The sequence below is a fragment of the Cervus canadensis genome, chromosome 29, assembly GCF_019320065.1.
Source record: "Cervus canadensis isolate Bull #8, Minnesota chromosome 29, ASM1932006v1, whole genome shotgun sequence".
Taxonomy (NCBI): domain Eukaryota; kingdom Metazoa; phylum Chordata; class Mammalia; order Artiodactyla; family Cervidae; genus Cervus; species Cervus canadensis.
Window position 1 is genome coordinate 44,669,987 of NC_057414.1, and position 21,727 is coordinate 44,691,713.

The window sequence follows — 21,727 nt, forward strand, 5'->3', positions numbered from 1 at the left end:
GACCCACCCAGGCGGTGGCCAGGGTCCTCAACCAGACCCTCACTGTCCCTGCAGAGCTATGAGCTGAAGCTGAGCGACAGGAAACTGGAGGTGATCGAGACGGGCCCGCGGCCACCCTACTCCATCCGCCAGATGGGCATCTACCTAGTGGTAGACACGGAAGTTGGCCTTGTGCTGCTGTGGGACAAGGGTACCAGCATCTTCCTCAGACTCAGCCCCGAGTTCAAGGTGAGGCCTCGCCCCAGACCCGGGGCAACTGGTGATGGAGGTGCAGGCAGGGGAGAGACAGAGACCCCGAAACAGAGACAGAAAGACACAAGCAGAGGGACACAGAGAGAGACAGAGAGACAAGAAACAGGAGAAAGAGACAAGGCGAGGCGGAGGGACGGAGAGGAGCTGGCAGCAGGCAGCAGGAGACCCTCGGCCACGTCTGGGTCCTGCAGCTGCTGGAAAAAGACCACGGACAGGGGGCCCTCCTCCCCAAGGCTGCATGCTGAGTCGGTCAAGGCGCCCCAGGGTTATGGGCCTCCTGAGGACCGAGGCCTCCTTGCCTCCTCCAGGCTCCATGGCCCCAGGTGGGCCTTCACCCCAAACTCTGCCCCCCCACTTCTCTGCACAGTCTTCATTCCATGGACCCTCGTTCCATAAGGCCTGCAGCCAGCAGATCAGCCATCTCAGGCCAGGGAGCCCTCATGGCAACTTGGTCACGCCCGCAGAGACCTCACTCCCACTCTGGGCTGTGTTGGGGTCTGGGATGAGGACCCGAGCCTGTCTTTGGGGGCACCCCATGGCTGCTACGCTGCGTCGCCTGTACCCTCTGCTCCAGGAGACGCCAGTGCCCAGTGGGCTGCACCCAGGGCCACCCTCACACTCACTGGGGCTCCTCCGGGGGGCATCCTGAGGGAGGTGCGGGCCCGGGGCAGTGAGTGGGGTCCCAGGGCCCCTCTTGCACTCGCCCGGAGCTGCTGCCACCTCCTCGTCCGTCTGTCTGCAGGGGAGGGTCTGTGGGCTGTGCGGGAACTTTGATGACAACGCCCTCAACGACTTCACCACACGGAGCCAGTCCGTGGTGGGCGACGTGCTGGAGTTTGGCAACAGCTGGAAATTCTCCCCATCGTGTCCGGACGCTCTGGCCCCCGGGGACCCCTGCACTGCCAACCCGTACCGCAAGTCCTGGGCCCAGAAACAGTGCAGCATCATCAATAGCGCCACCTTCAGCGCCTGCCATGCCCACGTACGCGGGGCGCCTCGGGCACCTGGGGAGGGGGGGATGGAAGTGGGTCCGGGCTCCCCACCGCACTCCAGGGCCAGCGGTGGCCGCGCGGGACCCTGTGCACCAGGGGAAACCGGCCCAGGCAGATGCCGAGCCGCGCGGGTGCCCGGGCGCCTCCTGGCGTCTGAAGCCTCTCTCCCGCAGGTGGAGCCGTCCAAGTACTACAAGGCTTGCGTGAGCGACGCCTGTGCCTGCAACTCAGGGGGCGACTGCGAGTGCTTCTGCACGGCCGTGGCCGCCTACGCCCAGGCCTGCCACGATGCGGGCGTGTGCGTGTCCTGGCGGACCCCGGACATCTGCCGTGAGTGCTCTGAGACCTGCCTCCCTGGGCGGCACGGGGGCGCAGGGGGTCACAAGAGCGGGGCTGAGAGTAGGAGGGGAGGCAGGGAATCAGCAGAGCTCCCTTCCTGCCCCAGGGCCCGGGCGCAGGGGGCGGGTGTCCCCAAGAAGCTGGCCACCTGCCCCCTCTTGCCTATGGGCCTCCTAGGCCCACACCCTCCGAGGCCACATTCGGGGGCGCAGAGGAGAGACATGTCTTCAGAGCAAGGATTGGGGTGTGGGGGTGGCCCCAGGCTGCCCTTCCAGGAGCAGCCCTCTGCCTTGGGCCCCCCGGGCCGAACGCCTGGCCCTGAGCTGACCCTTCACCCACAGCCCTGTTCTGCGACTACTACAACCCCCAGGGCCAGTGCGAATGGCACTACCTCTCCTGCGGGGCACCCTGTCTGAAGACCTGCCGGAACCCCAGCGGCCAGTGCTGGCACGACACCCGCGGCTTGGAAGGTGGGCTGCCCTGCTGGTCCGGGGTGGGGGGGCATGCTGGGGACCCTGGGTTGGGGCTGGGGTCTGTCCTGGCAATCCTGGGACCGTTGACCCAGCTGGACCCCCCCAGGCCCATCGAGGTGCCTTTGTGGCCGTAGCCTCGAGTTCCCCGCTGCCTGAGGGGTGAGGTCCAGGGCTGGGGGCTGAGCTGAGGTGGGAGCGAGGTAGTGGAGGATTGGCCCGGCTGGGACTCACGTCTCTCTGGCCCGCAGGCTGCTACCCCAAGTGCCCACCAGAGGCCCCCATCTTCGATGAGGACCAGATGCAATGTGTGGCTTCATGCCCGACCCCATCCCCACCACCAACCTGCCATGCTGGAGGCCAGTCCTTCTGGCCAGGCTCCAAGGTGCCCTCGGACAGGAACTGCTACTCCTGGTGAGTCTGGCCGGAGCTGCGAGGACCTGGAGCATGTGGGGGATTCGCCCGGCCGCCTCCCAGCAGGGACACCTTCCTTCAGGGCCAGAGGGGTGCCCCATTCTGGGTCTCGGTGGGGGTCCGTGGGGAGTCTCCTCTCTGCTGGACGAGGGTGGGAGGCCTGGAGGTGAAGGAAGCGGGCAGAAGGGAACCTGGGCCGTGACACCACCCGAGGAGCCCTCCCCAGGAAGAGGCCCTGGGGAGGAAGTGGCCTGGAAGGCCCTGGAACCACCTCCTCTGCTCATTGGCTGAAAGGCTCCCCGAGAGGGCGTGACCTCTGGGCTGAGGCCTGGCCGCAGGGACCCAGCGGGGTGGCTTCTGCCTGCCTGCCCCCCGGCACAGGCCAGGGGACACCTGGCACGCCGACTCACCTTTCTCCTGTCACCAGTGTCTGCACTGAGGACGGCGTGCAGTGTGCCTATGCCGCGAACGGTGAGCAGTGGACAGCCCTCCTCGCACCCGGGGCCCGGGGCTCCTGTCCACGTCCCTGCCCCGTAATGCTGGCACTCTGCTCCCAACAGCTTGCGTCTGCACCTATGGCGGGAAGCAGTTCCATCCTGGGGACGAAATCTACCGAACGACGGACGGCTTGGGGAGCTGCATCTTGGCCCGCTGTGGGGCCAACGGCACCATCGAGAGACTGGTCTACCCCTGCAGCCCCACCACGCCCACCCCCCAGACCATCTTCTCCTTCTCGACATCCCTACCGGGTAAGGCAGATGCGTGGGTACCGCGCAGGGCTGCTCCCCCACCCCCGCCTGGAGTCAGGAAGGAGCCGGGACCCAGCAGAGCCCGTGCCCCTGGGCCGGTCACCCTGCAGCCAGGAAGGGCCAGCCTCCTCAAGGCCCCCTGGCAGGACTGATGCCCCTGCCGTGCTTTCGGAGCTGAGGCTCCCAGCGAGGGGCAGGCGCTGTAAGCGGAGGTGTCCCAGGACAGTCCCCGGGGAAGCCCAGCTCGAGCAGACCTGCTGCCCTCGAGGCCCCTCTGAGTCCTCACTCTTCCAGGGGCACCTCAGGGCCTTATTAGAGCTTCCCCAAAGGGTGACGAGCCTCTGGAACTCTGGGCTTAGGTTCCAGGGAGCAGGCTTCCTTACACAAGCTCGACTCACCTCTTGACTCAGGAGCGGTGACCTCCACACCTGCCAGGTGTGGGCGCCCTGCCTCCCAAGCCCCTGTCGGGGCAGACAGATGCGGTGAAATGCCCTGGCAGCTGATGCTGACAGAGGGGTGGGGCGGGGTGTCCTCAAGGGCCCAGGAACCCCTACACCTGTCCCAGGAACCACTATACCTGTCCCAGGCACCTCAACACCTGTCCCAGGCACCTCACCCTCTGTCCCAGGACCCTCTACACCCAGCACAGGTCACTCGACTCCTGGGAAAACAACCCTCTTGACTCCCAGCCTAGTGCCAGTTTCAACAACTATTTCAAGCACAACTTCTGTGTTGACCACAGCTCCAACGTCCTCAGAGCGGCCCTCAACTGAGCCCACCACGGTCACCACGGTCACTTGTTTACAAGTTTTATGCAACTGGACTGAGTGGATGGACGGCAGCTACCCTGGCCCAGGGAGAAACAGTGGAGATTTTGACACTATCCCGAATCTCAGAGCCGAAGGTTATAAATTCTGTGCACAGCCCAAGAATGTGCAGTGCCGGGCAGAGCGCTTCCCTGACACCCCACTGCAGGAGCTTGGCCAGGACGTGATCTGTAACAAATCCGTGGGCCTGATTTGCCGGAACGAGGACCAGCTGCCCCCCATCTGCTACAACTACAATGTCCGCTTCCTGTGCTGTGAGCTGGTGGACACTTGCAGGACACATACCATTTCACCTGCTACACCTGCCACCATACAGACAGCCCCAACTGAAGCCAGCACTACCTGGACCACGGGAACCCTCTCCACTTCCAACAAACTCAGCACTGCTAGCTCACCTTATGTGACCACAGCAAGACCGGTCACAACCAGCACACATGAGCAATCCTCTCCAGGGACCACACCATGCAAGCCAAAGTGCAGGTGGACCAAGTGGTTCGATGTGGACTTCCCCATGCCCGGGCCCCACGGGGGAGACAATGAAACCTTCGGCAACATCCTGAGGAATGGAGACCTCATCTGCCACCGACCCGAATCCATCAGCAAAGTGGAGTGCCGAGCCGAGAGCCACCACGGGGTCAGCATCCACGAGCTGGGCCAGGTGGTGCAGTGTCGCCAGGACGTGGGCCTGCTGTGTCGGAACCAGGACCAGAAGGGTGAGACCAGGACGTGCCTCAACTACCAGATCAGAGTGCTCTGCTGTGAGCCCCAGGAACACTGCCCTCCACCCACTGTCACAGGAGCCAGCACGACCAGAGTGAGTGTCAGTGTGCACACAGGGACCACCTTCCACGAGGCCACATCCAGTGCAACCTCTGTGCACACAAGCACCACAACCTCGGCTTCTACAACCAGTGCAACCTCTGTTCAGCCAAAGAGCACAACCTCGGCTCCTACAACCAGTGCAACCTCTGTGCAGAGAAGCGGCACAACCTCGGCTCCTACAACCAGTGCAACCTCTGTGCAGACAAGCAGCACAACCTCGGCTCCTACAACCAGTGCAACCTCTGTGCAGACAAGCACCACAACCTCGGCTCCTACAACCAGTGCAACCTCTGTGCACACAAGCACCACTACCTCGGCTCCTACAACCAGTGCAACCTCTGTGCACACAAGCACCACAACCTCGGCTCTACAACCAGTGCAACCTCTGTTCAAAGAGCACAACCTCGGCTCCTACAACCAGTGCAACCTCTGTGCAGAGAAGCGGCACAACCTCGGCTCCTACAACCAGTGCAACCTCTGTGCAGACAAGCAGCACAACCTCGGCTCCTACAACCAGTGCAACCTCTGTGCAGACAAGCACCACAACCTCGGCTCCTACAACCAGTGCAACCTCTGTGCACACAAGCACCACTACCTCGGCTCCTACAACCAGTGCAACCTCTGTGCAGACAAGCACCACAACCTCGGCTCCTATAACAAGCTCAACCTCTGTGCACAAAGGCAGCACAACTTCGGCTCCTACAACCAGTGGAACCTCTGTTCCTACATCTGAGACTACCCCGTTCCCACTGGGGACCACACCATGCAAGCCAAAGTGCAGGTGGACCAAGTGGTTCGACGCGGACTTCCCCACGCCCGGGCCCCACGGGGGAGACAATGAAACCTTCGGCAACATCCTGAGGAATGGAGACCTCATCTGCCACCGACCCGAATCCATCAGCAAAGTGGAGTGCCGAGCCGAGAGCCACCACGGGGTCAGCATCCACGAGCTGGGCCAGGTGGTGCAGTGTCGCCAGGACGTGGGCCTGCTGTGTCGGAACCAGGACCAGAAGGGTGAGACCAGGACGTGCCTCAACTACCAGATCAGAGTGCTCTGCTGTGAGCCCCAGGAACACTGCCCTCCACCCACTGTCACAGGAGCCAGCACGACCAGTGTGACTGTCAGTGTGCACACAGGGACCACCTTCCACGAGGCCACATCCAGTGCAACCTCTGTGCACACAAGCACCACAACCTCGGCTCCTACAACGAGTGCAACCTCTGTGCAGACAAGCACCACAACCTCGGCTCCTACAACCAGTGCAACCTCTGTGCAGACAAGCGGCACAACCTCGGCTCCTACACCCAGTGCAACCTCTGTGCAGGCAAGCGGCACAACCTCGGCTCCTACAACCAGTGCAACCTCTGTGCACACAAGCACCACAACCTCGGCTCCTACAACGAGCTCAACCTCTCTTCAGCCAAAGAGCACAACCTCGGCTCCTACAACCAGTGCAACCTCTGTGCACACAAGCACCACAACCTTGGCTCCTACAACGAGCTCAACCTCTGTGCACACAAGCACCACAACCTTGGCTCCTACAACGAGCTCAACCTCTGTGCACACAAGCACCACAACCTCGGCTCCTACAACCAGTGAAACCTCTGTTCCTACATCTGAGACTACCCCGTTCCCACTGGGGACCACACCATGCAAGCCAAAGTGCAGGTGGACCAAGTGGTTCGACGCGGACTTCCCCATGCCCGGGCCCCACGGGGGAGACAATGAAACCTTCGGCAACATCCTGAGGAATGGAGACCTCATCTGCCACCGACCCGAATCCATCAGCAAAGTGGAGTGCCGAGCCGAGAGCCACCACGGGGTCAGCATCCACGAGCTGGGCCAGGTGGTGCAGTGTCGCCAGGACGTGGGCCTGCTGTGTCGGAACCAGGACCAGAAGGGTGAGACCAGGACGTGCCTCAACTACCAGATCAGAGTGCTCTGCTGCGAGCCCCAGGAACATTGCCCTCCACCCACTGTCACAGGAGCCAGCACGACCAGTGTGACTGTCAGTGTGCACACAGGGACCACCTTCCACGAGGCCACATCCAGTGCAACCTCTGTGCACACAAGTAGCACAACCTCGGCTCCTACACCCAGTGCAACCTCTGTGCAGACAAGCACCACAACCTCGGCTCCTACACCCAGTGCAACCTCTGTGCAGACAAGCACCACAACCTTGGCTCCTACAACCAGTGCAACCTCTGTGCAGACAAGCACCACAACCTCGGCTCCTACAACCAGTGCAACCTCTGTGCAGAGAAGCACCACAACCTCGGCTCCTACAACCAGTGCAACCTCTGTGCAGAGAAGCAGCACAACCTCGGCTCCTACAACCAGTGCAACCTCTGTGCAGACAAGCAGCACGACCTCGGCTCCTACAACCAGTGCAACCTCTGTGCAGACAAGCAGCACAACCTCGGCTCCTACAACCAGTGCAACCTCTGTGCAGACAAGCACCACAACCTCGGCTCCTACAACCAGTGCAACCTCTGTGCACAGAGGCAGCACAACTTCGGCTCCTACAACCAGTGGAACTTCTGTTCCTACATCTGAGACTACCCCGTCCCCACTGGGGACCACACCATGCAAGCCAAAGTGCAGGTGGACCAAGTGGTTCGATGTGGACTTCCCCATGCCCGGGCCCCACGGGGGAGACAATGAAACCTTCGGCAACATCCTGAGGAATGGAGACCACATCTGCCACCGACCCGAATCCATCAGCAAAGTGGAGTGCCGAGCCGAGAGCCACCACGGGGTCAGCATCCACGAGCTGGGCCAGGTGGTGCAGTGTCGCCAGGACGTGGGCCTGCTGTGTCGGAACCAGGACCAGAAGGGTGAGACCAGGACGTGCCTCAACTACCAGATCAGAGTGCTCTGCTGTGAGCCCCAGGAACACTGCCCTCCACCCACTGTCACAGGAGCCAGCACGACCAGTGTGAGTGTCAGTGTGCACACAGGGACCACCTTCCACGAGGCCACATCCAGTGCAACCTCTGTGCACACAAGCACCACAACCTCGGCTCCTACAACCAGTGCAACCTCTGTGCAGACAAGCGGCACAACCTCGGCTCCTACAACCAGTGCAACCTCTGTGCAGACAAGCACCACAACCTCGGCTCCTACAACCAGTGCAACCTCTGTGCACACAAGCAGCACAACCTCGGCTCCTACAACCAGTGCAACCTCTGTTCAGCCAAAGAGCCCAACCTCGGCTCCTACAACCAGCGCAACCTCTGTGCAGACAAGCGGCACAACCTCGGCTCCTACAACCAGTGCAACCTCTGTGCAGAGAAGCGGCACAACCTCGGCTCCTACAACCAGTGCAACCTCTGTGCAGACAAGCACCACAACCTCGGCTCCTACAACCAGTGCAACCTCTGTGCACACAAGCACCAGAACCTCGGCTCCTACAACCAGTGAAACCTCTGTGCAGACAAAGAGAACAACCTCGGCTCCTACAACCAGTGCAACCTCTGTGCAGACAAGTACCACAACCTCGGCTCCTACAACCAGTGCAACCTCTGTGCAGACAAGTACCACAACCTCGGCTCCTACAACCAGTGCAACCTCTGTGCAGACAAGCAGCACAGCCTCAGCTCCTACAACCAGTGCAACCTCGGTGCAGACAGAGATAACAACCTCGGCTCCTACAAGTGCAACCTCTGTGCAGCCAAGCACCACAACCTCGGCTCCTACAACCAGTGCAACCTCTGTGCACACAAGCACCAGAACCTCGGCTCCTACAACCAGTGCAACCTCTGTGCAGACAAAGAGAACAACCTCGGCTCCTACAACCAGTGCAACCTCTGTGCAGACAAGTACCACAACCTCGCCTCCTACAACCAGTGCAACCTCTGTGCAGACAAGCACCACAACCTCGGCTCCTACAACCAGTGCAACCTCTGTGCAGACAAGCAGCACAGCCTCAGCTCCTACAACCAGTGCAACCTCGGTGCAGACAGAGATAACAACCTCGGCTCCTACAAGTGCAACCTCTGTGCAGCCAAGCACCACAACCTCGGCTCCTACAACCAGTGCAACCTCTGTGCAGACAAGCACCACAACCTTGGCTCCTACAACCAGTGCAACCTCTGTGCAGACAAGCACCACAACCTCGGCTCCTACAACCAGTGCAACCTCTGTGCAGAGAAGCACCACAACCTCGGCTCCTACAACCAGTGCAACCTCTGTGCAGAGAAGCAGCACAACCTCGGCTCCTACAACCAGTGCAACCTCTGTGCAGACAAGCAGCACGACCTCGGCTCCTACAACCAGTGCAACCTCTGTGCAGACAAGCAGCACAACCTCGGCTCCTACAACCAGTGCAACCTCTGTGCAGACAAGCACCACAACCTCGGCTCCTACAACCAGTGCAACCTCTGTGCACAGAGGCAGCACAACTTCGGCTCCTACAACCAGTGGAACTTCTGTTCCTACATCTGAGACTACCCCGTCCCCACTGGGGACCACACCATGCAAGCCAAAGTGCAGGTGGACCAAGTGGTTCGATGTGGACTTCCCCATGCCCGGGCCCCACGGGGGAGACAATGAAACCTTCGGCAACATCCTGAGGAATGGAGACCACATCTGCCACCGACCCGAATCCATCAGCAAAGTGGAGTGCCGAGCCGAGAGCCACCACGGGGTCAGCATCCACGAGCTGGGCCAGGTGGTGCAGTGTCGCCAGGACGTGGGCCTGCTGTGTCGGAACCAGGACCAGAAGGGTGAGACCAGGACGTGCCTCAACTACCAGATCAGAGTGCTCTGCTGTGAGCCCCAGGAACACTGCCCTCCACCCACTGTCACAGGAGCCAGCACGACCAGTGTGAGTGTCAGTGTGCACACAGGGACCACCTTCCACGAGGCCACATCCAGTGCAACCTCTGTGCACACAAGCACCACAACCTCGGCTCCTACAACCAGTGCAACCTCTGTGCAGACAAGCGGCACAACCTCGGCTCCTACAACCAGTGCAACCTCTGTGCAGACAAGCACCACAACCTCGGCTCCTACAACCAGTGCAACCTCTGTGCACACAAGCACCACAACCTTGTCTCCTACAACAAGCTCAACCTCTGTGCACAAAGGCACCACAACCTCGGCTCCTACAACCAGTGCAACCTCTGTTCCTACATCTGAGACTACCCCGTTCCCACTGGGAACCACACCATGCAAGCCAAAGTGCAGGTGGACCAAGTGGTTCGACGCGGACTTCCCCATGCCCGGGCCCCATGGGGGAGACAATGAAACCTTCGGCAACATCCTGAGGAATGGAGACCACATCTGCCACCGACCCGAATCCATCAGCAAAGTGGAGTGCCGAGCCGAGAGCCACCACGGGGTCAGCATCCACGAGCTGGGCCAGGTGGTGCAGTGTCGCCAGGACGTGGGCCTGCTGTGTCGGAACCAGGACCAGAAGGGTGAGACCAGGACGTGCCTCAACTACCAGATCAGAGTGCTCTGCTGCGAGCCCCAGGAACACTGCCCTCCACCCACTGTCACAGGAGCCAGCACGACCAGTGTGAGTGTCAGTGTGCACACAGGGACCACCTTCCACGAGGCCACATCCAGTGCAACCTCTGTGCACACAAGCACCACAACCTCGGCTCCTACAACCAGTGCAACCTCTGTGCACACAAGCACCACAACCTCGGCTCCTACACCCAGTGCAACCTCTGTGCAGACAAGCACCACAACCTCGGCTCCTACACCCAGTGCAACCTCTGTGCACACAAGCACCACAACCTCGGCTCCTACAACCAGTGCAACCTCTGTGCAGAGAAGCGGCACAACCTCGGCTCCTACAACCAGTGCAACCTCTGTGCACACAAGCACCACAACCTCGGCTCCTACAACCAGTGCAACCTCTGTGCACACAAGGACCACTACCTCGGCTCCTACAACCAGTGCAACCTCTGTTCCTACATCTGAGACTACCCCGTCCCCACTGGGGACCACACCATGCAAGCCAAAGTGCAGGTGGACCAAGTGGTTCGACGCGGACTTCCCCATGCCCGGGCCCCACGGGGGAGACAATGAAACCTTCGGCAACATCCTGAGGAATGGAGACCACATCTGCCACCGACCCGAATCCATCAGCAAAGTGGAGTGCCGAGCCGAGAGCCACCATGGGGTCAGCATCCACGAGCTGGGCCAGGTGGTGCAGTGTCGCCAGGACGTGGGCCTGCTGTGTCGGAACCAGGACCAGAAGGGTGAGACCAGGACGTGCCTCAACTACCAGATCAGAGTGCTCTGCTGTGAGCCCCAGGAACACTGCCCTCCACCCACTGTCACAGGAGCCAGCACGACCAGTGTGAGTGTCAGTGTGCACACAGGGACCACCTTCCACGAGGCCACATCCAGTGCAACCTCTGTGCACACAAGCACCACAACCTCGGCTCCTACAACCAGTGCAACCTCTGTGCAGACAAGCACCACAACCTCGGCTCCTACACCCAGTGCAACCTCTGTGCAGACAAGCACCACAACCTCGGCTCCTACAACCAGTGCAACCTCTGTGCAGACAAGCAGCACAACCTCGGCTCCTACAACCAGTGCAACCTCTGTTCAGCCAAAGAGCCCAACCTCGGCTCCTACAACCAGTGCAACCTCTGTGCAGACAAGCGGCACAACCTCGGCTCCTACAACCAGTGCAACCTCTGTGCAGAGAAGCGGCACAACCTCGGCTCCTACAACCAGTGCAACCTCTGTGCAGACAAGCACCACAACCTCGGCTCCTACAACCAGTGCAACCTCTGTGCAGACAAGCACCACAACCTCGGCTCCTACAACCAGTGCAACCTCTGTGCACACAAGCACCAGAACCTCGGCTCCTACAACCAGTGAAACCTCTGTGCAGACAAAGAGAACAACCTCGGCTCCTACAACCAGTGCAACCTCTGTGCAGACAAGTACCACAACCTCGCCTCCTACAACCAGTGCAACCTCTGTGCAGACAAGCACCACAACCTCGGCTCCTACAACCAGTGCAACCTCTGTGCAGACAAGCAGCACAGCCTCAGCTCCTACAACCAGTGCAACCTCGGTGCAGACAGAGATAACAACCTCGGCTCCTACAAGTGCAACCTCTGTGCAGCCAAGCACCACAACCTCGGCTCCTACAACCAGTGCAACCTCTCTTCCTACATCTTTGACTACCCCACTCTGCTACTGCAACGCGTCAAGCACGTTGTACCCCCCAGGTATGTTGACTGTTCCCCTGTGTGTGGTTGTGCCCCCTCTGGTCCCAGCGCCCTCCTCTGAAAGCCTCAGTGTGCAGGAGACACAGGTGTGTCTTGTCTGTGATGGGCTAGGTGTGTGTCCAGGATCATAGTAAGCTCTCCATGAAGATGAAGTCTAGACCTGGGTGGGAGGGCCCCAGTCAGGCCAGCTCTTCCCTGGAGTCACTTCCTGGCCTTCAGTGCCTGCCTCTTCCTTTGTCCTGCAGGATCCATCATCTATGAAGTGACCGACCTATCGGGCCACTGCTATTATGCCTTTTGCAGCCTGGACTGCCACGTGGTCAAGCAGATGGCCCCCTCCTGTCCCACCAGCATGCCACCTCCCACCCCGACCACCTCCCCACCAGAGTCCTCCCCTTCTACCTCTGTGTCGCTCCCTCCACAAGGGTGCCCAAATGCAGTCCCCCCAAGAACGGTAACCTCACCTCTCCTGCCCTTCCCAGGGGCTCAGGGGGCCTGGGAAGGGACCCTCAGTGGTTTCCAACTAGAGAGTGTGGCATGAAGCGTGGGTGAAGGTCAGTGACTCCTGGGCTGATGCAGGCTGGCCATGACAAGCGGCCATCTGGTCTCCAGCTCTTCTGGATGGGGGCGCCAGGATCACGGGGCCCAAGGTTGAGATTCTGTTCCCTGTAAAGTGGGCTGGAGCAGGCTATTGTTTCTCGGGGGTGGGTAGAACAGCCAAGGACTGGAGACCAGAGTTGGAGGCAGGGGGCGCGGTGGAAAGGGGGCCGCCTTCACCAGCCAGAGCTCCCCCTCCTCATCCCTGTGCCCTCTGGGTGGGTCTGGGGAAGGAGAGGCCTGGGGCAGGGCTGGCCCCTAGTCCCGGAAGGGTGGCTCTTCTCCCCAGGGAGACCCAGGCGCATGCTGAGCCCCGTGGGGTAGGTGCCAGGCGGGGACGAGGCCCTGTAGCTTTCTCTGCTTCCACAGAAAGGTGAAACCTGGCCCATGCCCAACTGCTCTGAGGCCACCTGCCAGGGCAACGGGGTCATCACGGTGAGCCCGCGCCACTGTCCGAAGGTGCAGAAGCCCACCTGTGCCAACGGCTACCCCGCCGTGCAGGTGGCTGACCGTGACAGCTGCTGCTCACACTACCAGTGCCCGTGTGAGTACGCGCGGCGGGGCGGGGCGGGGCTCAGCGGCCGGACGGGACTGGGCGTGGCTGGGCGTGGCGGGGCGGGGCGCAGGGGCGGAGGCAGAGAGGGCAGAACGGAATCAGGCTGGACCCAGGGAGGACACCCCAAGATCAAGGCACCAGTGGTGGCGCTCAGCCTCCACCAAGGTGCCTCGCGGAGCCCTGCCCGGGCCTGGAGGCCCCGGGCCGCGCAGGGGTGAGGAGGCGGAGGGAGTCTGGTCCACTTCGGGCGCCTGCTGAACAGAGTTCTGTGCGGTGCCGGTGCGTGGGCCCCGACGGCAGGGTGGTCACCTGCTCCGCTTGGCGTGGGACCACGTGTCCCTGGGGTGGGGGGCGGCGGTGTGGCCCGTCAGGCGCTGGCTCCTCTGTGCAGGCGTGTGCAGCGGCTGGGGGGACCCACACTACATCACGTTCGACGGCACCTACTACACGTTCCTGGACAACTGCACGTACGTGCTAGTGCAGCAGATCGTGCCGGTGTACGGCCACTTCCGCGTGTTGGTCGAGAACTATTTCTGCGATGCGAAGGACGGGCTGTCCTGCCCACAGTCCATCATCGTTGAGTACCAGGAGAACCGCGTCGTGCTGACCCACAAGGCCGTCCGCGGGGTGATGACCAACGAGGTAGGCACGCAGCAGAGCGGCCCCCACAAGTGCCGGGCGGGCTGAGGGCGCCGGGCGCTGGCTGATCACCACCACCCCTCCCCCTCTCGTTCTGTTCCTCGCTGGTCACCATCCAGATCATTTTTAATGGCGAGGTGGTCAGGCCCGGCTTCCAGAAAGACGGCATTGCCGTCTCCCAAGTTGGCATCAAGATGTACGTGAGCATTCCTGAGCTCGGCGTCCAGGTCATGTTCAGTGGCCTCATCTTCTCCGTGGAAGTGCCCTTCAGCAAGTTTGCCAACAACACGGAAGGGCAGTGTGGTGGGTGCCCGGCTCCCACTCCCCACCCTCCTGGCTCCGGGCCATGTCCGTGGTCATTCAACGTGGCTGAGTGTGTCTGGTGTGAGAAGGGTTGGCCTTGGGTGTGTCTCCCCCTGCCCCCGGAGCTGCACTCGGCCCCGGGCTGAGGCCACTGCATGGTGCTGAGCCTACAGGCAATTCCGCTTTCTGGTTGCACCAAGAATGTGCGACCACAGAGCCCAGGGCCCAGCCACGCGGCCCACACCTGAGGCCCACCCCTGTCATCCTTCCTGGGAACGGCCCTGGGGTCTGGCTTCTTGGAGGGAAAGGAAGCACACAGAGGTGGAGAGGCAGGTTCACACACTCCATCGAGTGCCGCCCGGAGATGCTGGGCCCGATCCTCGGCTCAGGGATGCTGAGCCCCCGGTGGGGCGCAGGAGGCCCCCTGACCGCTGCCCCCACGCTGCAGGCACCTGCACCAATGACCAGAAGGACGATTGCCGCCTGCCTGGGGGCGCGGTGGTGGCCTCCTGCTCCGACATGTCCGGCCACTGGAAGGTGACATACCCTGGCCAGCCGCCCTGCAACGGGCATCCCCCGACGCCTACCCCAGTGGACCCCAGGACCTCGCCCACCCCGTGCCCACCTTCACCAATCTGCCAGCTCATTCTGAGCAAGTGAGATTCTGGGGCAGGGCTGGGGCAAAGGCAGGGGTGCTAGTAGTCCTGTTGACCCCACGCTGCCAGGCTGGTGGGAAGAGGTGGGCCTGCAAGGGGCTGCGAGGGAGAGGGGGTCACAGCTGCTGGGATGCCGGGCGCAGAGCCCCGTGGAGGCTGGCTGCGGGGCAGCCTCAGGCTCTGTGGCAGCTCATGGCCACAAGTCCTCAGCCAGCATGGCGCTGGGTGGGCAGGCCCCGGGGAACTCAGCGGAGAATTTGCAGAAAGAAAAACTGTGTTCAGCCAGACAGCCACCCCACCGCACACAGATGGCCCCAGGGGCCGGGGTCCCTGGGCACGTGGGTCAGCCCAGCGACATCCCTCCCTCGGGGCCCTTTTGGGGAAAGCCCGCAGCCGAGCAGCCCCTCCCTGGCGCTGCCCACGACCCCCGTGTTTGTGCCGTAGGCCCTTCGAGCTATGCCACGCGCTAATCCCGCCCTGGCCGTACTACCAAGGCTGCGCCTTCGACCAGTGCCACATGCCCGGCGTGGACGTGGTGTGCTCTGCCCTGGAGCTCTACGCTGCCCGCTGCGCCTCCCTTGGTGTCTGCGTCGACTGGCGGGCCCAGACCAATTACACGTGCCGTGCGTGTCCACCCCCTCCCCCTCCCTCTGGGCAGTGGCATTCAAGAGGATGGGCACAGTGTGCGATCAGTGGGTGGGCCTGGGTGGTCAGGGTGGGCTTCTGGGAGGAGGAGGAGGGCTGGGCCCAGGATGCAGAGCATTTGTTTCCTGAGAGACAAGAAGGGGCATCCAGGTGAGAGCGTCTGGTCCTGGGGTGCAGGGGTCAGGGCTCGACCAGCAGGGCCTGGCCCGAGAGCTCCCGGCCCCGCCTGCCAGTGGGACCCAGGCCAGGGCCCCCGGCTGCTGCCCTGCGGCCTCAGGCGCGTCCTCCCCCCCCCCCACAGCCTTCACCTGCCTTGCTGGCATGGAGTACCGGCCCTGCGGCCCGCCCACCCCCTCCTACTGTTGCATGGACAGCAGCACCAGTGCCCCGTAAGCACCTGCCCGCTACCGTGGGGACCCCCTCCCTGGCCCAACCCGTGTGCCCCCCGGAGGGCGCGGCCCGCTCACCCTCTGCTCCCACTCCCCACAGGGCGCTCCTGGGAGCCAGTCCCATCACGGAAGGCTGCTTCTGCCCGCAGGGCACGGTGTTCTACAGCTCGAGCAGGGAGGTCTGCGTGCCCGCCGACTGCAACAGTAGGTTCCCGGGCTGGGCTCCCCGGGCTGGGCTCTGGGCTTCCAGGCACTGCCCCTGGCTTTTCAGCCAGACCCCAGGGCTTTCTGCCATGACCTGGGGCCCCCCTGGCCCCAGACTGGGTCTGGCCGTGACGGGCTGGGGGCCAAGGTGGCCCAGCAGTGATCTTGCCTCTTTTCCTCCAGCTTGCCTGGGGCCCGGTGGGGAGCCTGTGGAGGTGAGTTGGGGCCCTCAGGGGCTGGGGGCTTCTCTCAGCCCTGGAGACTCACAGGATAGGCAGGAGGGCGGCCGGGGTTCTCTGGCAAGAGTCAGGACCCCCATGCACGGCCCTGGGGCCGGTGCACCCCATCTTCCCAGGGACCCCTCCCACCCACCCCTGCAGAGCCACGGCGTGCAGGACCGCCTCCTGCCTCCAGGCCCTCATGAGCCTCAGCTGCACCCACACCTCTGGAGACCACTTGCAGGTTCCGAGCCGTGGGTTTCTGCCCCTCCGGCCGTGGCCATGGGCTCTCTTGTCCCTCCCCTGACAGCCCGGCCACACGGTCAGCGTGGACTGCCAGGAGTGCACCTGTGAGGGCAGCACGCGGACCATGAGCTGCCGGCCCCAGGCCTGCCCCCCGGCCCCCACCTGCCACGAGTCCGGCCACGTGCCTGTGCCCGAGGCCCTGCAGACCGGCCAGTGCTGTCCCCAGTACCACTGCGGTGAGCCCTTGGCGGGGGCGGGGGGCGCCGGGCTGGCCGGCAGAAGGGCTCCGAAATGTGGGCTACGGTGAGGTCAGAGCTGACCAGAAGCCTCATCCCTCGGGCAGCGGGCACCGCTCCGAGAGCCTACCCCCTGCCAGAGTCCTCCCCCACTCAGGATTTCTGGAGACCCCCCATAGGGGTGGCACTCAGGCCAGGGTGGGAGGCAGATCCCTGACGCCCCCTCTCTCCGCTGTAGCCTGTAACACCAGCCACTGCCCTGAGCCCGAGGCCTGCCCGAAAGGCTCACACGCCATCCAGACCTACAGGGAGGCGGCCTGCTGCCCGACCTACAGCTGCAGTGAGTGCCCTGGCTAAGCGGCGGCCAGGCAGGGGAAGCGGGGCTGTGGCAGCTGCTCCAGGGGCTGAGGGTGCATCTGCAGCTTTGCTTTCTCCCCCGAGCAGGCTGGAGCGTCTGCAGCATCAATGGCACCTTGTACCAGGTAAGAACTGGCGAAGGTTAGGCCCCCCTGGTGCGCAGGGACCAGAGTCCCCGTCCTGCAAGCTGCTCCGTGGCCGAGGCTGCATCCCTGCGGGGCCTGGGGAAGGTGCACTTTGGAGCAGCAGTAGGCTCTCCTGGGACCACAGCCCTTGTCCTGAACTTGACAAGGTCTCCAGACAAGCTTTCCCCTGGCCAGGTCCTCTAGAGCATGTGATGCAGCCTTGGGACTCTGTCCCCAAGACCGGGACCCCCGGCAGGAGGCACTCCCAAGGGTCATCCAGGGGGAGGACAGTCCACCAGGCCTGTCCCGCTGACACTACCCCTGACTCCTGCAGCCTGGCGCCATGGTCTCCTCGAGCCTGTGTGAAAAATGTTGGTGTGAGCTGCCTGGGGGAGCCCCATCAGACACCTTTTCGATCAACTGTGAGACCCAGATCTGCAGTACCTCCTGCCCCCTGGTGAGTGCCCCTGCACCCCGGCCTCCACACCCCCCTCCGCAGTGTCCAGAGGGGCTCAGGCCACGTCTTGCCTCCCTCAGGGCTTCAAGTACCAGGCTCAGGCCGGGCAGTGCTGTGGTGAGTGCGTGCAGGTGGCCTGCATCATGAACACCAGTGAAAGCTCTGCCCACCTCTTCTACGTGAGTAGTGGCCGCAAGGCCTTGGGGTGCGTTCTGGGCGGGGTCAGCCCCAACCCTGGACAGAGGGCAGAGTGCACAGTGATGGTGGGGGTGCAGGGTGAGTAGCATCCTGGCGCACTGGGGACCCTGGGGAGCCGTCAGAGCTAGGCAGCCTCTGGGCAGAGCCGCGGGAGCTCTGGAAGCCTGTTGGCTGGGGGCTGATGGACAGACACAGCGCCCGCCCCAGCTGGAGTGGGCCCCGGGGAGGACCGCTTACCTGCCGGCTGGGACTCCCTGCAGCCGGGCGAGTCCTGGTCAGACCCTGGAGACCACTGCGTGACGCATGAGTGTGAGAAGCACTGGGATGGGCTCGAGGTGGTGACCACGAAGAAGGCGTGTCCCCTGCTCAACTGTCCTGCGGTGAGTCCGGGCAGCCCGCCCGCCCTTCCTGGGGGGCCCACAGTGGCCGGGGAGGATCAGTCCCTGTACAGGAGTGGGTGGCCACGATCAGCAGGTGGGCGGGCATGGATGCACCCTCCTGGTACCCACTCCCCGCCAATGGCACCGTGGTCCACACAGGACAAGGCTCTGCCCAGCGAGGACGGCTGTTGCCTCTCCTGCCCCCCACCCTACGAGAACCGTGAGTGGGTGGCTCTGCCGGGGAGGGGACGCGGATTCCCGCCTGCCCCGGGCCAGGGCTGACCTCTGCACACCCCCTGACCCTCCCCAGAGTTGACCTGCGCGATGCACTACCAGCTCCAGGTCCTCCGGCAGCAGGGCTGCAGTTCCTCCGGGCCCGTGCGCCTCGCCTACTGCCAGGGCAACTGCGGGGACACCACCTCCGTGTACGTGAGGCCGCCCCCACCCCACCCCGCGGGGCCACCACCCCGTGCGCGTGAGCCCCGACCCCACACTACCCTGCGGGACACCACCTCCCTGGGCGTGAGCCCTGACTCCGCCCCACCCCGAGGGGACACCACCTCTAAGCCCGTGAGCCCCGCCCCGACCCCGCACAGAAGGCTACTGCAGGGCAGTGCTCAGTAAGGTTCAACGGGGCCCGCCCGCCGGGGGCTGCGGGGAGTACCCCCGGGAAGGGACTGGAGGGACCAGGGGCCAGCAGGGGGCTGGGCTGGGGTCCAGGGACGGTGGCTCTTAGCCTGTTTGGAATCACACTCTTCTATTTACTAAGAAGCCCGCTGGGGTCCTGGGGCTGGTGGTTCGGGAGCCTGGCGGGCCCCTCCCTGCGGAGGCGGGACCTCGAGGGGCGGGGCTAGGGAGGCGGGGTCTCGCGGGGCGGGGCCTCGCGGGGCGCTGCTGAGCGGGCCCCGCCCACAGGTTCTCCCCGGAGGCGAACGCGGTCGAGCACCGGTGCAGCTGCTGCCGCGAGCTGCGCGTGTCTCTGAGGAACGTGACCCTGCGCTGCGAGGACGGCTCGAGCCGCACCCTCACCTACACGGAGGTGGAGGAGTGCGGCTGCAAGAACCTGCAGTGCGACTCCACCGGGGGCCTTGCCCTCTCGGCGGTGGCGCTGGAGCCAAGCCCGGAGAGCGGGCTCAGGCGCCGCGGGAGAAGGGCCCCGCGGGCCCGGCCCCTGCAGTAGAGGCCACAGCCCCGGCTTGGGCCTGGCGGCCGCGCTCCTCAACAAACCCGCAGGAACGCTTCTATTTGCTGCCAACGGCCTCCAAGGCCGGTGGAACCTGAGCCCCGGGCCAGGGAAGCACCCCCCCACCCCTTTCGTCCCTCCCAGGGTCCAGCTGCCCCCGTGTGCAGTGGCCCCAGGGGCCTGCTCAGGACCAGCCCCGCGGGCAGGGGGTGGGGAGGCTCCTCTGGCCGTGGGTCCAGCCTCCTGGCCCCAGGCCTCAGCATCACACCGGTCCCTCGATGTGGCGACTGGGGCTGCTCGGCTGGCCACTGGGAGGCAAGCCTCACCCCCGTTTCCCGCCCCTGGGCCTCAGGAAAGGGCCAGAGGATTTGTGAATACACTTGGAGCATTTTGCGATTCCTGGACTCCGTGTGATTTTTTAAGCTTGTCCGTAATACCCAGGAGAGGGGCGGGGGGTCAGGCGTGGGCCCAGGGTGTGGGCCCGGGACGGGGCAGGCCTGTTGACTGGTCTTCTGTGCGCTTGGATGGACAGAGGGTGTGCATGAAGGTTCAAGGGCGGGAGTCTCCTGTGTCTGCCCAGCTGAGCTGTCAGACAGGAGGGGCTCCGTTTTCTCCCAGACCTCTGGACTCTACCATCATGCCAGAGCCTAGCTCAGTGTGCGGTGCCTGTGTGTGTGCGTGCAGGCCCAAGGGAAACCACTGCCCCAGGAGTCCCGTCACCCCTTACTGCAACCCCTGACCCCCACCTGGAGAACCTCCGTGATCCTAAACCCAGCCCCTCTTCCTTGGAGGCCCCAGGGGAGCCCCTACCCCTCCAACGACACACTGGCCTCACGCTGGGCCTGGTCCCACAGCGGTGCTGGGAAGGCGCGCAGAGGCTGTTGGATGTGCGGAGGGGCCCCCCGCCCAGACAGGCAGCAGAGTGGGGTGGGGACACATGAATGTGTCCAGCACATGAATGCCCCTGGGGGGTCCAGAGTCCCCCAGACCCCAGTGTTGGAAGGGGGCCCCCGGAGCGGACCAGCGGACAGCACGCGAATCGGGCCCACTTCGTCCACCTCAGGCTGCCTTGGTTGCAAGCAGCAGGCCCAGGCTGAGCGGGTCTGGGGCCCCGAGTGCTGTGGGTGGGGTAGGAGCCAGGGCTGGCGGCCGGACGTGGCTGCAGTGTCTGCGGCCGCCACCAGGTGGCAGCACAGAGGCCTGCTCTCTCCGACAGACCGGGGGCTCGGGAAGCAGTCGGGGGTCTCCGGGCCCAGGTCCGCGGCTTTTGTTCTCCTAGGCTGGGCCGCCTCTCAAGGCCAGCGGGGACACGAGGACCCTGAGTGAGGGCCAGGACCGCCCTTTACAGTTCCACAGCCCCACTGGCCGGCGTCGCCCACTCCCACCCTGTCTGCCCCGTGCTGAGCCCCGCAGCCGTGTGGGCTGTGGAGCTAACCCGGCAGGCTGACCCTCCGGTCAGAGCCCAGGTGGGGGCCGAGGGGCTCCCGCAGCCATGACCTCATGATCCCTGGGCCTGGGGGACGGGCGGGTAGGGGGTGGACGGACGTGGCCAGGAGGTGGGGGCAGAGAGCTCACTGCCGCCCCCACGGGACGCTCCCCTTGGAAGCAGGAAGTTCCTGGTCCTCGCGGTCTGGGAGCCGCTGCCCCAGTGACCGGCTGACCCCGCAGCCGCAGGCGGCACCCTAATCAGCGCCTCTGCCCCCCGAGGGGCTCAGGTGTCGGGAGCCGCCTCTTCCTCTCTGGCCGGGCTGGACGCCACCGCAGGGACTAATCCCCACCCCCCACGGAGCGCACGCCGCCCCCACCCCCGGAACTCTGACCCAGCAGCTGGAGAAACCAGATAACGGGCCCAGCCCCACCCCAGGCCCCAGCCGGGCTGTGAGGAGGCGCTCCAGGGCTGGGCGCGGCCCACCGCAGCTCTGCCTCCTCTAGGCAGTGCTGGGCCCCCCACCCCGTGGGGTGCTGGGAGTGGGGCGCACCGCCCAAGAGGCTCTGGGGCCGGGACTGCTTGGGGCGGCCCACCACCCTACCTCCTGTGGCCCCCCTTGGAGTCCAGCCTTGGCAGGGCTGTCGCTTCAGGGGCTGGACGAGGAGTGGTTCTGGGTTCTGCCCCAGTCAGATGGAGGAGGGGTGTCCCCGCTCGCGCAGGGGGTCAGGCTGGGTGCAGCTTCTGCCCAGATGAAGGGCTGAGGGGTCTTGGAGATGGGGAAGGGGGCGAATACGGACACAAGATGCTGGCAGCCCCCTCCTGACTTCTGCCCCTAGCA

The 21,727-nt window shown here is 63.8% G+C and overlaps 1 protein-coding gene across 1 annotated transcript in view; it reads left to right on the plus strand.

Moving 5' to 3' along the window:
• Positions 1–19,856, plus strand: part of MUC5AC (mucin 5AC, oligomeric mucus/gel-forming) — a 32,002-nt gene extending 12,146 nt beyond the window's left edge. The window contains 32 exon segments of the mRNA XM_043452386.1: positions 55–228; positions 995–1,234; positions 1,418–1,574; positions 1,925–2,053; positions 2,305–2,467; positions 2,895–2,938; positions 3,028–3,216; positions 3,959–4,857; positions 4,980–5,218; positions 5,310–5,477; position 5,879; positions 7,855–8,477; positions 8,832–9,287; positions 10,729–10,848; positions 12,291–12,525; positions 13,038–13,212; positions 13,616–13,866; positions 13,983–14,166; positions 14,615–14,822; positions 15,267–15,445; positions 15,769–15,856; positions 15,957–16,060; positions 16,244–16,275; positions 16,589–16,760; positions 16,999–17,100; positions 17,205–17,242; positions 17,577–17,699; positions 17,780–17,878; positions 18,158–18,277; positions 18,437–18,497; positions 18,588–18,702; positions 19,193–19,856. Of these exon segments, the coding sequence (XP_043308321.1) occupies positions 55–228; positions 995–1,234; positions 1,418–1,574; positions 1,925–2,053; positions 2,305–2,467; positions 2,895–2,938; positions 3,028–3,216; positions 3,959–4,857; positions 4,980–5,218; positions 5,310–5,477; position 5,879; positions 7,855–8,477; positions 8,832–9,287; positions 10,729–10,848; positions 12,291–12,525; positions 13,038–13,212; positions 13,616–13,866; positions 13,983–14,166; positions 14,615–14,822; positions 15,267–15,445; positions 15,769–15,856; positions 15,957–16,060; positions 16,244–16,275; positions 16,589–16,760; positions 16,999–17,100; positions 17,205–17,242; positions 17,577–17,699; positions 17,780–17,878; positions 18,158–18,277; positions 18,437–18,497; positions 18,588–18,702; positions 19,193–19,457 (6,153 nt within the window). The 3' untranslated portion in view covers positions 19,458–19,856.
• The last annotated feature ends 1,871 nt before the right edge of the window (positions 19,857–21,727 follow it).